This window comes from Eretmochelys imbricata, chromosome 6, assembly GCF_965152235.1.
Source record: "Eretmochelys imbricata isolate rEreImb1 chromosome 6, rEreImb1.hap1, whole genome shotgun sequence".
Lineage (NCBI taxonomy): Eukaryota > Metazoa > Chordata > Testudines > Cheloniidae > Eretmochelys > Eretmochelys imbricata.
This window is the reverse complement of record NC_135577.1, coordinates 60,433,730-60,451,981: the sequence shown is the minus strand read 5'-3', so window position 1 is coordinate 60,451,981 and position 18,252 is coordinate 60,433,730. Positions and strand designations below refer to the sequence as shown.

Here is an 18,252-nt window from a genome sequence, read left to right as displayed (position 1 = left end):
GAAAAAACTATAAGACTGTGAAGATACTAGTCTCCCTCCTTCCTAAGAGATGTAGCTGTGACACTCCAGGTCAGGTGATAAGATCACCGGGTACAAAATACCACCTTGGACACTGCTGGTACTTTTCCTCTGTAGAGGGTTGGGGATCAAACAAAGGTTTCCCACCGTAGGTAAATCCCTGTTAAGGCTGGGGAGGGGGTTAATCTGGAATCTCCTCCACTGCCTACCCAAGAAGGACTACTGAAAGTACCTGAAGGGACAAATGAATTAACCTGAGGGGAAAGGCAGAGGTGAGTCCAGACTGAGACAGGGGTCCAGTCTCTAAGAAGAAATAACGGGAACTCTAAGCTACAGAAACTCTGCAACTTGCCTAAAATAACATTTAGGATAAGAAATTACTTCTTGAAACCAGTCTCTTAAAGATCTTAAGCTTAGTAAGTGTGTTTTATTTGCTCAGTAATCTGCTTTGTTCTGTTTGCTATCCCTTATAATCATTTAAAATCTGCCTTTTATAGTTAATAAATTTGTTTTGTTTATTATTAAACCCAGTTTGTGCAATTTCTCACTGGGGGAGGGGGGGAGAAGTTGTGCCTATTTCTCTTCACATTGAGGGAGAGGGCAAATTTTTATGAGCTTGCACTGTGCAGCGCAAGACACTATTATTTTGGGTTTATTCACCAAAAGAGGTGAGCACATGAGTGCTGGGTGAATCCTCTCACACAGAGCTGACTTCAGTCTTCGTCTGGGTGTGGCCCTACCTGTGTGCGTGTGCTGCAAGAGGCCGGAGAGCCTAATTCAGCAAAACAGGGAGAGGGAATCCAGGCTAGTGGAGCAGGAGGGGCTCAGGGAAACCCCAGTACATCAGGTGGCATCACGGGGCAGGGTTGTCCAACCTGTCACATATATATACATAATGAATAAAATTAAAAGATTCTGGAGCACAATTCTATAGCAAGGAATAGATCTGCTCTGTAGATGAAGAAACTGGAGCACAGATAGGCTTAGTATTGTAAATTCAGACAGTGAGTCAATGGCAGAGTCAGTGTTTAACGTGGCAAGGGATCACCAGATCATCTAGTTTGGTAGCCAGCTGAACTCTGAAGGATGAACTTTTAGGAACACAAGACAAACTGAAAATGAGACAAACTGGCTGCTGAGCCTGCCCCTCTACCATCACAAGCTACCCAATCATACAATTGCATTCATAAATTTGTCCAGCTCTTCATAAATTTGTCCATATTACAATTCATATAGGCCCAGTCCACTAGAAAATTATGCTACTTTGCTACCACTACCCTCAGAGACCCATTTCCTCCCTACTGGAACTCTAGCACCCTGCAGCTTTCAAGCAGGAGGCTTACTGGGTGGTTTTCTCCCCTCACCCTAATACTAAGTCTTTCATTGTTTGAGGGGATCACACAAGCAGTTTGGGGAAAGCATTTTAGTATCCCCAATATCCCTGGGATTGTCCCAAAAGATAGCAAGATGGGGTTTCCAGACAGCACACTGCAGAGCAAAATGAGGCACTCTCTACACCTCTGCCTCCCAGATGCTTAATTCATTCTGCCCTGACAACCCAGGGAGCGAGACAGTGACACTGGAACAATTTGTATAATGCAGGTGCTAAGAGCCATTGTACCAAATTGTAAATCCTATATACGATGGAAACCACTTCAACCCAGAGGGTGAGGCAGCACCCCTAGTTCCAGCACCTATGGAGAGAGATCAGGATCAGGGAATCAAACCCAACGCACAAGCTCTCTAGTTGTAACCAGCACTAAGAAAGAGCCCGCATCTTTCTTCTTTGAAAGAGACACAGTACCCACCAACACACATTCATATGCCTCAACACTCCATCATATTTTGTTATCTAGAATCTGTCTCTTTACTCCTGACAGAGTCTGGGGAGAGTTACAAATCCACTTTATTGAGAATCTGCCCACCTCCGTCTGATCCAGAAACTGAACTTAATATCCCACTTAAAAAGAGGGAGTGAATTAAGGACTAGCAGGAAGCTAAAAATATACCAGGTTGATAAGGGCCAGCAAAACAGCATCAGAGAAAAGGAGGTTATGCAGGACAACCATCACCAAATCAAAGCTATGGAACTTGGATCCCCCATTTAGACAACCATTTGACAGTTAATGGTTCAATTCCTTCCTGAAACACATCATTTAACTGCCCAAAATAAGTTTACACAACGTCCCTGTATGCTGAGCACCTGGTCACACTGACAAGCTATTGAACAGCTTTGGTGGAAAGACGAAAATTTGATGGGTCAAGGCAATTTTACACTGGAGTCTTCTGGATCCAAATATGAAATAACTGAAGTCCAGATGTTAAGCTGAGGATGTACTTATTAGCCACATTCTTGACAACTTTGCACAAATAATCTTAATAGAGACTTAATAGCGGTGTGACACTTCCACATTAATATACAATTTCTGTACAAGCATTAGCTCTATACATAATACTGCTCCTCCAAATTCAACCCTTTGTTTCTCCTCCCAAGGAGGATGGGCTTTTTATACTGAATATACTTCGTATATTGCATATGATGTCATTAGTGTCAGGTTCACTTGCCTAGCCTCTACATGCCCTGGTGTGCGTGCCCCTTAGGAGGTCATGAGCAAAGACTTGCACTAATACACTTTGGCTTCTAACCAACTCAGAATTTAGCAACGGCTGTTGAATTTAGGGGTGGCCAACAGGTTACGATAGTTTGGACAGCCACAAATATAGCATTAAACTGGATTATTACAGTTAAAAAGATATGGGTTAATCCTGGTCTCTACTCCATGATGGGTTTTTAACCTGGTTATAAATAATAGCCTTTTCCAGAAAGCTCAGTTTGGCGCAGCCTAACTCTTCTTACCCACACCACCACACCTTTTTGTGCAGACAAAGGAAAGGCCTAAAAATATTGCTGTTAGAACAAATGGAAGCTGTATTTCAGTCTTAGTATGTTAGTTGTTGATGCTGAGATCTGTGGGGTTGGTTACAATTGTAAAAAGGAAATCTGATACTTGAGCAACTTGGAAAGAAAGTGATATTCAGTGCAAAAAATACATATGGTTATGAAACAGCATGACTGAGAATTTAAATGCATGAAAAAAAAAAAAAGACAGGAAATTTTGAAGAATCCCACAGCACCTTTCACTTGGCCACATTGCACACATAATATTTTGTATTACTACAGACACTCAGGTACTCTGATGATGAAGGTCATGTAAGTATCTAGACAGAGAACTGTTAAAGTACCTTAGAATATGTGGGCAATGTGACCAAGTTAACCATGTTGCAAGAATTAATTTCTTCAAGTTTATGCATTTAAGTACACAACCTTCATGCTTTCTGCACTGAATTTCCCTGTTCTCAAACAAAATAAAAAACATAAAAAGTAAAAAAATGAGTCACAGACCTTTCTTGGCAGAGGGTCCACCACTACAGCACAGCAAGGGATGCTGGGAGTCAGGAGTGAGCTGCACTGGGTTATCAAACTGATCTTTGTTCATTATTTGCCACATCATTAACTGAAGTGTTGAGAATATAAATATTTGATGCAGAGTAAGAAAACTTGCTCTATTTTTTTTCTGTTTCAACTATCGGGAGTTAAAAGAAAAGGAGTACTTGTGGCACCTTAGAGACTAACCAATTTATTTGAGCATGAGCTTTCGTGAGCTACAGCTCACTTCATCACAAAAGCTCATGCGCAAATAAATTGGTTAGTCTCTAAGGTGCCACAAGTACTCCTTTTCTTTTTGCGAATACAGACTAACACGGCTGTTACTCTGAAACCTATCGGGAGTTAGTTAACGTTAGAAGTATTGCAAAGTGGACCTTAAAATAGATAAATAAATCTCTCCAAAATAAACTAGAGATAGGAGAACATATATCTAGGAAGCAATGCTTAGACAAGCTACATTTTAGAACAAACTGCTGAGAGCATAACAAGGCTCTCTTGCACTATCACACAGAAGAGCCACAGCAATAGGAGCATGCATGCATGCATACACACATTTTACAGAGTACGAACAGAACTGTTTTCAGGATGGATTGGTTTAAAAATCAGTGCAATTTTAACCATTATTTAAATCACCAAAAGCATGAAATCTTGTTGTAAATAATCAATTTTTATAAATTGTGTTTTGATTTGTACTTTTTAGCTATTTTCCTAAAGAAGGATACCAACTGACAAGATTGAACCTATCAAAACATGTTGATTTGCAATTAAATACAGCCTTTATACTAAATTGGGTATTTCTGGTTAGCAACAATATACTATGTCTATACACATTTAAGCAATTATAACTTAATGTAGTCAGATTCTTAACTTTTATATTTTGTGTTATATTAGAAAATGATGACTGGTTGTATTTCTTATTTGCTAGATATTATTAATTTTTTTACTTGTGATTTATGTTAAGCTCTATTTGGATGGAATTAAAATTCAATTAAAATGCACAAAAGCAGCATTTTTTTTATTAATTAAAACTACCTTAAAAGTGCTGGATACATAAGAAAAAGTTTATCACAACATTTTGCATTTAAAATTAACTGATTTATTTATTTACAGTGTAGCATAGTTAGTGAATTGAGCCGATTGTTTCTAGCACATGTCTTTCAAGATTTTAGACCTAGTAGATCTCACCCTTTCATGCCTGTTTTTTCATAGACTAGAATACAAACTTCTCTGCTTTTTCAACTCACAATTGGTTTCTTCACTTTTAACGAACTAGTCATTGAAGACATTTTCCTTTGCCACCTGCAGAATAGGCTACTGCTGTCAAAAGCTGGTTTAGCACTTCTACAAACTCTATCCAGTGACTTCCACCAGTTCAGTGGTTTGACTTTCTTTAAAATTGAGCAAACATGTGCTGCTTAATAGTTTTTGTATTTAATTTTAATCGTTTATAGTAAGTTTAAGCCTGAACACTGAAAATAACCTATTTTAATTAGGTCTATTTTTTAAAATAAATCTGTATTTAATTAACATAAAAAATCCAATTAAAAAATTGGGGTTTTTTTGTGTTTGATTTTTAAATCATCCTTTTTTATCCACTGAGATTGTCTCTGTAGCTTTTCAACATCAGTAAATCATTCCAAGATATTCTTTTAACCACTTTAAACATCGCTATAGAGCAGCCTAAACGAGACAGACATGCCTTAAACCAAAAACTAAACCTCTGTCCTCATAGCATGCACCACTCAGAGCCCTTCATGATTTTTTTTGACAGAGTAATTTTTTTTTTTTTTAATTAATCCTAATAGCATTTACTGTTAAGGAACAAAGCTCCCCTACCATGTGGCACAATGTGTCAGTACAAGGGGGTCATACCACAGATAACATTACAATGCACGGCATGTGCTGCTGAAAGGCTACACAATCCAACAGTGAAATATTTTTAACACTAAGGATTTCAAAACCACTTGGGACAAACAGTCTAAATTAAGAATCAAAACTTTTCTTGGTCTTGAGAACTACTGAGAACAAACATTCTTACAATAAGACAGCATAACAATTACAGAGTACAGCATTTACTCTATTCCAAACCTGCACACAGATCGGCCTCTGTGTCTTCTTAGTTTAGTGTCTAATGTTCTCCAACAGGTCACCTCTGATGTGACAGTAGCATAGCACCTGGCAGGGGGTGAGACTCCTCCGAAGTGCACTGCTATGTCAAAGCACTATCAATATTAGTCCACTCCCTTAGGAAGCAGCACATTGAAGACCATTCACTTAAATACCTGCCAGAAGAATAAACTGGAGGGGATGCTTAGTGGTACAATGGATTAATGCACCCACTGTTCAGCCCTAGAGATCTGAGATCACATGTACATCACACAAGTTTTAACATCTCAATCTAGACCCCGATAAATGTCTGTCTACAAGACAAAGCCAGTGCGTAATTTGACAAAACTGACAGTTTTGCTCAAAAGAGCAAGGACTGCCAGGGGTCAGAGGTGGATACAGCCAGCAGGTAAAGCTTGGCAGGCACTGGAAAAGTTGTGGTTTAAACTTGCAGAAAGCCTGTCTGCATTCTTAATTGACTTTGGCTACTCCATGTTACCCAGTCCCTCACTTTTACAATCACAAATAATACTCATGACACCAATTTGTACTGCTGATTAATGTAGAGTACTAGCTGAACTGCCTCATTAATACCGCTCATTCCTACAAACACACAAAATTACTGTCCAGCCTTCTACATTAACTAGCTTGGGGTGGTTTGTTTATTTTTAAAAGGGTCTCAGCCATCATAAAATCTAGCCAATTACATTTTCTTATTAAAAAACAAAATTATTTCCACATTGCTATGTGAAAATCCAGCACAAAAAGGGAAAGTCACTGATCATGCAGAGGAAACAACGGACTCTGAACAAAGTGCAGTCAAATGTATAAACAAATGGGCTGAAAAAGAGAAAAATATTTTCCTTTAACCTCGTTCATTTATAGTAACCTTAAATGTTACAAGTAGCAATGGAATGTACAGTAACTCCCCGCTTAACGTTGTTTCGATCTTATGTCCCTGCTCCATTACAGAACATGTTCCATTTAAAGTTGTGCAATGCTCCACTATAACGTCGTTTGGCTACCTGCTTTGTCCACAGCTGGCAGCCCCCTACCAAATCCCCTACGCCGCCGCCCCCCCCAGCACCTCACACCCACCAGCAGACCCTGTGGATCAGCGCCTTCCCCTTGCTCCCCCCTCCTCCTGCCCGCGGCAATCAGCTGGTTTGCGGCATTCAGGAGGCGGGGGGGGAGAAGCAAGGACTTGGCGCGCAGGCTCCCCCTCCCTCCCCTGCCTCCTGAACACTGTGGGCAGTAGGTGGGGGAGGGGAGGAGGAGGAGCGAGGATGCAGCGTGCGGAGTAAAGGGCGGTGGGGGGGAGAGAAGAGGCGGGTTAAGGCTGGCTTGCAAATCCTGAGCGATGACTATCCTGACAAGGAACGCAGCTCCAAAGTGATTAGGGGAGTTAGTTATCTAATGACTTGCTATAAAGAAATTTACCAAGAAAAAAAAAGGAAAGCAAAACAATAATCTCTAGAGGTGTTTTTTCGAGTTCAGAAAGTTCAGCAAGAACAGCAAGATGAGCAGCCAGACAATCCACCCTCTTCCACTCTGACTCCATGATGACTGTAGTATTAAATTGTTTCTTTAAAATTGTTTAAAACTTATACCTGTATTAAATTGCTTGTTTAAAATGTATATAATGCCTTTCATCTGGCAAAAAAAATGTCCCTGGAACCTAACCCCCCCATTTACATTAATACTTAGGGGGAAATTGGATTCGCTTAAAAGTTGCATTTTTCAGGAACATAACTACAACGTTAAGTGAGGAGTTACTGTAAATAGTTTTCATACAAACGTGTGAATTTTAAGGTGACCGTGGTCATTTAACAGAAAATTCCCTCTCAGGCATCTGTCCCTAGAGAGAGGTACCCCAAATTCACTGAATTAAAGGGGGGGGATTTTTCTTTTTACTATGTTGCACAGTGACAGGATTTGGAAAGTAGAGGCAGAACTAAGATGATGGGAGCCTTAGAAATAAAGTAAGCTAAATAGTTATCTAACAAAGCAGAATAATTCCAGAGTCAGGTCCTTTTGGCTTGGCCTGCTCCAGAATTCTAGCAGTGGTGCAGGAAGAAAAAAAGCCAAGACACCAGGCTTGTAACAGCATACCTAGAACATGGAAAGAGTATCAAATTGGGCTTACCTTCTCAGGGGAAGATTTCTTGTTTTACTTTATCAAGAAGACAGAAGGACTTCTCTTATGGTCAAACACACACGAGCATGATAGTCATATTGATGTTCACATGCGCTAAGCTGAGGAACATCTGTTTGGCTGTTATTTCTCTTTCTGTGTGGAGTTTCCTACCACTATGCTATAGAGAACTGTGTTCTAATAACATATTTCAAATGTGCCTGTCTCCTATCTATTCCGATTCAAATTGTAATGCAAGAGCTCCATTACTCTCCAGCCTCCCATATTTCTCTACAAAAGGAGGATAAGTAAGGAGATAAGGCAGGCACAGGGAAAGAACTGCCCATTGAAATGCAAACATCTCTTTCTCATTCTGAAAATAAGGAACTGTTTCCATCCACTCACCCTGACCTTATTGTAGCAGCTATATTTAAGGTTCTCTTGATACCTTTCCAGCTGGGATGGTGGTTCCAGTAATACAACCACAGCTCTGAGATGAAAGATGGCTTTGTGGTTAAAGCATCGGACTGGGACTCGAGACCCAGATTCAATTCCTAACTCCATCATAGACTTCCTATGTAACGTTGGGCAAGTCACTTACTCTCTTTGCATTTCAGTTCCACATCTGTAAAATGGGGATAATATTTCCTTTCTCCCACTCTTTTGTCTTTTCTATATAGAATGTGAGCTCTTCCAGGCAGGAATCATCTTTTATTATAAGTTTATACCATGAATAGTACAATTTGTCCCAATCTCATTTGAGGTCTCTAGTTGCATCTGTAACACAAATATAATTAACTAAATATTTCAGTTAAAGAAAATAAATTATATCTACATCCCCAAACCAAATACTCCAAAAACTGTGTAGAAGGGAGGTGGAGCCCTGGCTGTCAGAAAACACGCCGCATAACTGCAGTTTTCCCCTGAAAAAAGTTTCAGTGCTGCAAGAGTCTGGGGGCCCTTTGGATGCCTAGAGCACAAAGATTCTCGCTCCTCATCACTTCTTGGTTCTCTTTCCTCACCACTGCTCTGTCATGAGAGCTCTGTATGTCTAGGAATAAAGAGGCCCATGTTTTACAAGGTGCAGATTCCCCCGGCACAGGGTTCATGTTCTCATATGTCTGCAGTTGGCTAAGGATGAAGGGAAAGAGCTTTGGGGATGGGAGAGGGAAAATGGATTTTATATTTTTTATATATATATATATATATATATATATATATATATAAATATAAATCACAAAGTGCTACAATCCATTAAATCTCCTTTATAATAGATGAGTGCCTTCCACTACAGTTTGAAGCTGCCATAGACAATATTCTAAATGCCTAATCATCTTCCTCAGACTTTGGGGCATGCTTTATCAGCTATAAACAAAGAATATTAAACAACCATCAGTTACAGAACCATAAAAGTCAGGGTTGGAAGGGACTTATTAAGACTATAGTTACCACCTCTATGGTTTCCCAGAGTGTCAGCCCTACAGAATGTCACAGAATGTTAACTACACCCAAAGGGCCTGATCCCCAACTTCAAATTGCTTCTCACTGACCGCAGGATCCAGTTTTTAAAACGTCTTACTTGTTACAAAATCATCACAGACTCATTTACACTTAAACGAAAACCTCATCTCCCTAGTCTAAACCCATCCCCATTAATTGAGCTCTGACCTCCTCTGCGCAACCTCACCATCACTGGATCAAGAGCCTTACTACCATCTGCAACTCCTGCCATCTGGGGCTGTCAGACTCACTGAACACTCTTTATTTCAAATCACTTTTCTCTATACCAAATGCCTATTTTCTTTCTCCCTGTTACTTTCTATTTAACTCCGAGCAGCTATACTTCTCTTTAGGTTTAGAATATACATTTAAACTGTACTGCTCTTAGCACATGAGATAGACATGGTAGAATTATCTTCAATATGAAAAAACATTGAGACACCAAAAGACATGGCACATAATGCTGCTCTGGACACTCATCTGACCTGTCAGAATTCTGTTTGCAATGGGGGGCTTAAAGGCAGCTCGCCTATCCCAGATGAGAAAAAAAGCAGAGAGCAGGCTGATCTCAGATTCTCTTCAAAGAACACCTGATTATGTTGCTCCAGGCAGCCCTGACTTCTGAATGAGACTAGAGAAACCTAATCGTGTTTGTTTTTAAATCACAATTACCTGTAATCTCACAACCAGATAATGGAATTAACAAAACCCTGACACACACAATAGGGCTGGAGAAAGGTTATCTTCTCTAAAGAATTAGGCTTTTACACAGCTAGGTCAATGCAAAAAAAGAGAAAAAGGCTCAAAGGTGCTTTCTAAAAAGCATTATTTACTTGTACTAGGTTTCTACTAGGCAAACAAAACTCAGTCAATAGCTTTTGCGAAAAGCACATTTGGTAATTTCAGAATAATTGTGGGTTTTTTTAAGTACTATTTCATTTTCAAGTGCCCCTTAAAGGGATTCTTTACACCTTCTCCACCCCCTGCAATTTTTAATGCATGCATCCTATGTAAAAACTACACTTGTCCAACAATCACTAGCTCATTAAAAAAATTAATTAAAGTCTGCTAACTCTTAAAAAAATCTGTTATCCAAATTTCATCTCAGAAAATCTCTTTGGAGTAGAATTATAAATCCCCTCCAGAAGGGCTTAGATTGAAAACTTTGAATGAGACAAAAGCAAAGTGACAAACCAGCAATCTGGCTTCAGAGCACAATAAGCTTCCATGTGAGTAGGAATCAGTGTTCAGTCACTTCTTCCACACCTGAAGAGGCTCCAAACGCTTTAGAGATAACGTGTGTACCCTAATGAGAGGAAGCACCACACATCACTCTAGTGCAGGGTAGTCAATAGGCAGGCCACAGACCAAATCCAGACCATTAGACACTTTTGAACAGACCCCGAAATATTTTTTATTTACTTTTTATTATTTTCTCTGGAATCTGGACCTTGACCAAGAAATTTGGACCTTGACAAAAATAATTGACTACCCCTGCTCTAGTGAATCCCTCTGGATGATGGACACAGGTTGTAGGAGCTACATCCATATCTCTTTGGCTGAAGAGAGGGCTTTCCTGCAGCATTAAACCTTTGAAAGGTAAGAGAACTATATCAGAAGACACCCCAAAAAACCCAAAAACAAAACAAAAAAAAACCCCAAACAATTTATGGCACACAATTGAGCTAATGTATGTTACATGAGAAACACATCTATCTGTGCTTAAGTGCACAGCCAATAGGACTGAAATAACTAAGTACTGAAAGCTATATTCAACCAAAGTCCTGTGCCATCCATATTTGGTCCTCCAGTGCCAATAATGTATTGTTAAACAGAGGAATTAAAGAGTTTTTTTGGGTGGGGGCACACTACCTTGTAAATGAGGTTACCAGAGCTAAATACAAGTGCTAATATATTTGGAAAAATTCAATGAGATAAGACTTGGGTAACTATAAATCTTTTACCCTGACATCAAACCCATGCAAAATAATGGAAAAGCTGATATTGGATTCAACTGAAAAGAATTAAAGGTTAGAAATGGAATTAATGCAAGTCAAAATGATGTTACACAAAAAAGGTCTTCTCAAAGAAGACTTATTTGAGGAGATTACAAATTTGGTTGATAAAAGTAACTGTGCAGAAGTATTATTTAGACTTTTGTAGGGCATTTGACTTAGCCCTGGTCTACACTGGAGGGGGGGGGGGAAGAGGGAAAATAGATCTAAGTTACGCTACTTCAGCTACATGAATAATGTAGCTGAAGTCGACATACTTAGATCGACTTACCGTGGAGTCTCCACCACGGTGGGTCGACTGCTGCCACTCGCCCGTTGATTCTGCCTGAATCTCTTGTGGCGCTGGAGTACAGGAGTCGACGAAGAGCACTTGGTGGTCGATTTATCGTGTCTAGACTAGACACTGCCCACCGATCTAGCAGGTAGCGAAGACATACCCTCAGTAATACATACCTTTCTGATTAAATAATTAGAACTACACAATGTAAATAGAGCACATATGAAATGGGTTAAGAACTGGATAGCTGACAGATCTCAAAAGAATGAGGAATCATCATGAATGGAAGTGCTTTTAATGGGATTCTGCAAGCATTGGTACTAGGCCCAGTGCTATTTGACATTTTCATCAATAATCTGGAAGTAAATTTAAAATCACCGCTGATAAATTTGCAGATGACATCAAGACTGGCTGGCAGAGTGATAAATAATGAAGAGGACAGAGGAGTCATACAGTGTGATCTGGATTGCTTGGCAAATTGGGCGCATTCAAACAAAATGTGTTGTAATACAGCCAAAGGCAAAAACAGACATCTAAGAATAAGGTATGCAGGTCATATCTACAGAATGGGGAACTGTATCTGGAAAACATTGACATGAAAAGGATTTAGGGGTCATAGTGGACAAGAAATCCAATGGTTTCAGAGTAACAGCCGTGTTAGTCTGTATTTGCAAAAAGAAAAGAAGTACTTGTGGCACCTTAGAGACTAACCAATTTATTTGAGCATAAGCTTTCGTGAGCTACAGCTCACTTCATCAGATGCATACTGTGGAAAATACAGAAGACGTTTTTATACACACAAACCATGAAAAAATGGGTGATTATCACTACAAAAGGTTTTCTTTCCCCCCACCCCACTCTCCTGCTGGTAATAGCTTATGTAAAGTGATCACTCTCCTTACAATACGTACGATAATCAAGGTGGGCCATTTCCAGCACAAATTCAGGGTTTAACAAGAACATCTGAGGAAGGGGGCGGGGAGGGGGGTAGGAAAAACAAGGGGAAATAGGTTACCTTGCATAATGACTTAGCCACTCCCAGTCTCTATTCAAGCCTAAGTTAATTGTATCCAATTTGCAAATGAATTCCAATTCAGCAGTCTCTTGCTGGAGTCTGGATTTGAAGTTTTTCTGTTGTAATATCGCAACTTTCATGTCTGTAATCGCGTGACCAGAGAGATTGAAGTGTTCTCCGACTGGTTTATGAATGTTATAATTCTTGACATCTGATTTGTGTCCATTTATTCTTTTACAAAGAGACTATCCAGTATGACCAATGTACACGGCAGAGGGGAATTGCTGGCACATGATGGCATGTATCACATTGGTAGATGTGCAGGTGAAAGAGCCTCTGATAGTGTGGCTGATGTTATTAGGCCCCGTGATGGTGTCCCCTGAATAGATATGTGGGCACAGTTGGCAACGGGCTTTGTTGCAAGGATAGGTTCCTGGGTTAGTGGTTCTGTTGTGTGGTATGTGGTTGCTGGTGAGTATTCGCTTCAGGTTGGGGGGCTGTCTGTAGGCACGGACTGGCCTGTCTCCCAAGATTTGTGAGAGTGTCGGGTCATCCTTCAGGATAGGTTGAAAATCCTTGATAATGCGTTGGAGGGGTTTTAGTTGGGGGCTGAAGGTGACGGCTAGTGGCGTTCTGTTATTTTCTTTGTTAGGCCTGTCCTGTAGTAGGTGACTTCTGGGAAGCCACCTTGATTATCATACACATTGTAAGGAGAGTGATCACTTTAGATAAGCTATTACCAACAGGAGAGTGGGGTTTTTTGGCGGGGGGGGGGTCGGGGGGGGGGGGGAGAAAACCTGGATTTGTGCTGGAAATGGCCCACCTTGATTATCACACACATTGTAAGGAGAGTGATCACTTTACATAAGCTATTACCAGCAGAAGAGTGGGGTGGGGGGAAAGAAAACCTTTTGAAGTGATAATCACCCATTTTTTCATGGTTTGTGTGTATAAAAACGTGTTCTGTATTTTCCACAGTATGCATCCGATGAAGTGAGGTATAGCTCACAAAAGCTTATGCTCAAATAAATTGGTTAGTCTCTAAGATGCCACAAGTACTCCTTTTCTTTTAAGAAATTCAATAAGCACCTGTACAATGCTGTGGTATTAAGGGCTAAATAGATCCTTGGTTGTATAAACAGGAGAGTGCCGAGTAGGGAGTGATTTTACCCCTTTATACGGCATCTGAGAGACCATAACTGGAATACTGTGTACAGTTCTGGTGTCAACATCTTAAAAAGGATGTTCAAAAATTGGAGCGGGAGCAGAAGAGCCACAAAAATTATTTGAGGGCTACAAAAGAGGTCTTACAGTGCGAGACTTAAAGAGGTCAATCAAAAAGAAGATTGAGAGGTGACTTGATTACAGTGTATAAACACCTTCAAAGGAAGAAAATATCCAGTACTAAAGAACTAATTTAGTGGAGAAAAACTCAACAAGGACCAGTGACTGGACCCTGACACTTGACAAAAATTAACTTAGAAGTTAGGCACATATTTTTAACAATTGGAACAAACTACCAATGGAATTGGTAGATTCTCCATCTCTTGATGTCTTCTAATCAAGATTGGATGCCTTCTGGAAGATATGCTTTAGCCAAACACAAATTATTGGGCCCATTACATTTCTCCCAGTTGGGTCTGTAATAGCATGTGATATAAAGGAGGTCAGATTAAAGGATCTAATAGTCCCTTTTGTCTTTAAACTCTATGAGTCTATTAATTATAGATATTAAAAATCTAGAAAAGGGAGTAAATTGGCAAAATCTGGAGAAGATACAAAATTATTTAGGTTAATCAGCTGCAAAGAGGACCGTGAGGAACTTCAAAAGGACATAACCAAGCAAAGTGAAAGGGTAATACAAGCAACATACACTAGAGAGAAAAACTAGAGCTACCTTACAGGTTTCTAAATTAACTATAATTACTCAGGGAAAAGACCCGTGCATCGCTGTTGACAAAGACTGCTGCTCAACGCACAGTTGTGGTCAAAAAAAATCACAAAGTTAGGGTACAAAAGGAATGGTTTGGTGTTTACTATGGAAAATATTTTTATATAAAAACAACGGAGCAGCCTCATCTGGAATACTGTTTTCAGTACTGGTCAGCCTAGCTCAAAAACGTCACTGCCATATTAGAGGGAGTTGAGAGACTAACAAAGAGAATGATTAGGGACATGGAAAACATTTCATATGAAAAATGATTGAAAAGATTAGAACTGTTCACTTGAGAGAGAAAATAAATAAGAAAGGACAAGGTAAAGCATACAGAATGAATGAATAGTGTTTAGAACATACATCAGGAACTTCTATTCATCCTCTTGCATAATACAAAAAGCAAAGGGACAGTCAAACTAAAAGGTGGCACATTCAAATCTGATAAAGGAAACACTTTTTCACACAATATATAATTAGACTTTGAAACTCTCAGCCACACAAAATTGTTGAGGCCAAGAAATTTGCAGGATTCAATGAAGGACTGGTTAATTATATGGGTAACAAGAACATGAAGTAATGAAAGAAAATACTAAAAAAAAGTTTTGGAAGGGCTATAAAACTTCATATTTCAGGGGTTAAGTCCATCTCTTACTATTAGGGGTTAAAAAGAGATTCATCCAGGGGAAGAGGGATGTAGATTATACCACATTTGCCTACACAGAGTTTCTTCTATCTTCCTCAAAGCATCTGGTACTGTCCACTGTTGCAAATATGATACTGTACTAGATGGACCAAGATTCTCCAATCCAATATGGCAATTGATGTGCTCCTACCTAGCCTGGGGTATTCACAAGATAGCATGATATAATTTTAAGTCCAAAAAAATTACCATCCTACTTTCCTCCCAGTTCAGTTCCAACACAATTTTAGCAGTTGCTACCTTGGGAACTGCTAGGGATAGAATCCAATCCATACTATACAAATGTTTGGCACGCTGGTGATTAGGGGGGCACAGACTACTAAATTCATGTCAGAACTGTTTTTGTGTTTGTTTTTAAATGTAAGATTGTGATGTTAAGGGCCAATACCTCGTGACTTGCCAAAGCAGGGAATATGATTATGGGTCCAGTGGTCAAAAAAAAAAAAAAAAAATCACTCGGATTCTTGCCGTTTTGTATAAAAGAAGCCTCTGTACTCTGGACAAACAAGCACAATAGCTACTTATACACAAGTTACCCTGACTTCAGAACAGCCCTAACCATCTGGGGGCAGCAAGCCAAGGAGTTCTGAATGTAAAATCTGTAAGGGATTCAAACATTAGGCAACACTTTCCAACCTCCTTTTGTCTTTCTCATCCCAGCTTCTCTCTAATCATTAAGTGAAGTCATACACTGATTTTATTTTACCATAGTTATTTCCATTCAACACACTGATGCCAGAAACCTTTTCTCTTTAGTCCAATGAAACATTAAGCAGTACCACAGAGTATACTAGGCTCAATCTAGAGAGGACCAACACCCACAGCTGAGGAAAGAGAAAAAGCAGTTCCTTAGAGCGTTGCTGCAGGAGATTTGTAGTCTCTGTTATATTTGACAAGGGGAGAATCACAGAAGAATGTTATTGAGTTTCATTTCAGTGGTGGATGAAAGTTTCTTTCAAGCCATGTCTGCCAACTCCTGCAGCTCCCATTTCAATGTGGAGACACTTGAACCAACAATGAGCAAAGGAAGGGAATCTGTATGCAAGTAGATAAAGAAATACAATAGGCTGTATGGATTTTATGTTCCACCTTTTCATAATATGAAAGCAGAAAAAAAATTTGTTACTTACCATACAAAATAAATAACTGAATTTAGAGAAGAATTTAGACCACATTTTCCTTAACTGTGGCCTGCAGCAGCATCCTGCCAGTAACCCAAGGGCTACACCCAAGGGCAAAGAAATGTACATACTTTTAAAAATAAACAAGAAATGCCCAGAACCACAACATTGAGTTTCTTGACTCTTCCTTGACAGATCAATACAAACTGGTGGTTTTTCTTTCCCAGCAATAAAACCTTCTGTTACTCAATCTTGTCACCCAAAAAGTGAGTATCCTACAGGGATAAAGAAATATTTGATCCTTGAGCACTCCTGGTTTCAAAGAACACTCAAGAAATGGGGACAGAGAGCCCATCTAGTTATCTAGAGTCCATTTCCATAGATAAATCAACAGTGTGCTTCAAATGCCCCCATACTCTCACACCAGTGGAGCTCTCTTCCCAAGATGGAGGCAGCAGGCACAAGGGAGCGAGTCAGAGACTCTAGCCTTGGAGGACAAGATGGACCTTTAGAAAAATGCCAGTTACATCTACACTCAGCTTGCACACACCACAGAGTCTCCCTTCACTGGTCATTTCTTACATCTATTTTTTTTTAAATGATACTTTATGAAAAACCAACCAACAAACAGAAAACATGGTTAGCTGGAAATAAAGTTGTGACTATCAAATAAAATCTTGGGGGATTACTCATATGAGTAGCAGCATTTACACATACCAAAACCACAAATATAATGTAAGAACAGCCATACTGAGTCAGACCAAAGGTCCATCTAGTTCAGTATCCTGTCTTCCAACAGTGACCAATCCCAGGTGCCCCAGAGGAAATGAACAGAACAGGTAATCACCAAGTGATCCATCCCATCACCCATTCTCAGTTTATATCAAACTGGATTGTCACCTGCCCATCCCGGCTAATAGCCACTGATGGACCTATCCTCCATGCATTTATCTAGTTCTTTTTGAATCCTGTTATAGCCTTGGCCTTCACAACATTCTCTGGCAAGGAGTTGCACAGTCTGACTGTCTGTCTTGTGAAGAAATACTTCCTTTTGTTTGTTTTAAACCTGATGCCTATTAATTTCATTTGGTGACCATTAGTTCGTGTGTTATGAGAAGGTGTAAATAACACTTCCTTATTCACTTTCCAGGCTACAAAGCCTGGAAGTTAGGTTACTTTCCCAAACATAAAGTGATAAACAGCTGAGGTCACCTTAACTCGGCCCCTCCAACTAGGAAGCCACAAAACAAACCCCCCCAGAACAAAGACTCCCTCTGCCCTGCCCGTTCCAGACACCCAGCGCCACCGCACCAAGCCCCCGGGAACCGAGCGCTGAAGGCAAGGCTGAGCCATGCCCGGCTAGAGCCCATCGCACGGGCACAGGGAGCCCTGCCCAGAGGCGCCGACGACGGGGTTCCCGGGGGGCCTGTGCCCGGGAGGCCGGTTCCCCGCTCTGCCCCGCAAGCTCCCCTGACACACGGGGCAGAGGCTGTAGCGCTCAGAGCCTCCCTGCTCCGCTGCCCTTACCCAGGTACTCGGGCCCCGGCAGGGAAAGGCGTTCCGGGCTCAGCATCTTCCCAGCGCGCGGCCGCTCCTTCCCGGCCTCCGTCCGTCTCCAGGACGCCAGCCGCCGTCGCGGGGGACGGGAGGAGGGGGCATGACGTGAAACTAGCCCCGGCTGGAAACAGAGCCGCACAACTCAGGTTCCGCGGGGAGGGAAAGGCATCAGTGTCACACCAGGCAATCGCCCCCTCTGGGGGCCTCTCCTTGCCCCGCCCAGCGCTCTCTGCCAATCCCGGCAGCCCCGCTAGGGTGGGGCACACAGCCACAAAGGGGCTGAAGGAGCGAAGGGCGGGCTGCGCTCAGTGCCGGTTGATTGACAGGCACGAGATGTGCCCGACTGAAAGCTTTGAGCGGAGTGTCGCACGCGCGAGCCCAGTGCGGGAGACGCTGTAAGGCGGGTACAGACCTCAACGATTGTA

The 18,252-nt window shown here is 40.9% G+C and overlaps 1 protein-coding gene across 3 annotated transcripts in view; it reads right to left on the bottom strand.

The window, feature by feature from the left end:
- The window catches only part of CSTPP1 (centriolar satellite-associated tubulin polyglutamylase complex regulator 1), a 148,948-nt gene extending 130,996 nt beyond the window's left edge, over positions 1-17,952 (bottom strand). For 2 of the 3 annotated variants that reach the window (XR_013346348.1, XM_077818635.1), the window contains exons 1-2: positions 17,798-17,952; positions 11,493-11,636 (exon numbers count right to left, since the gene is read on the bottom strand). Coding sequence is in view for 2 of the 3 variants with exons in the window: in XM_077818635.1 (XP_077674761.1) it covers positions 11,493-11,636; positions 17,798-17,843 (190 nt within the window). In the remaining variant the exon portion in view is untranslated. The remainder of the gene's footprint in view (positions 1-11,492; positions 11,637-17,797) is intronic. The other variant, XM_077818636.1, reaches the window with a different exon arrangement.
- Between the last annotated feature and the right edge of the window lie 300 nt (positions 17,953-18,252).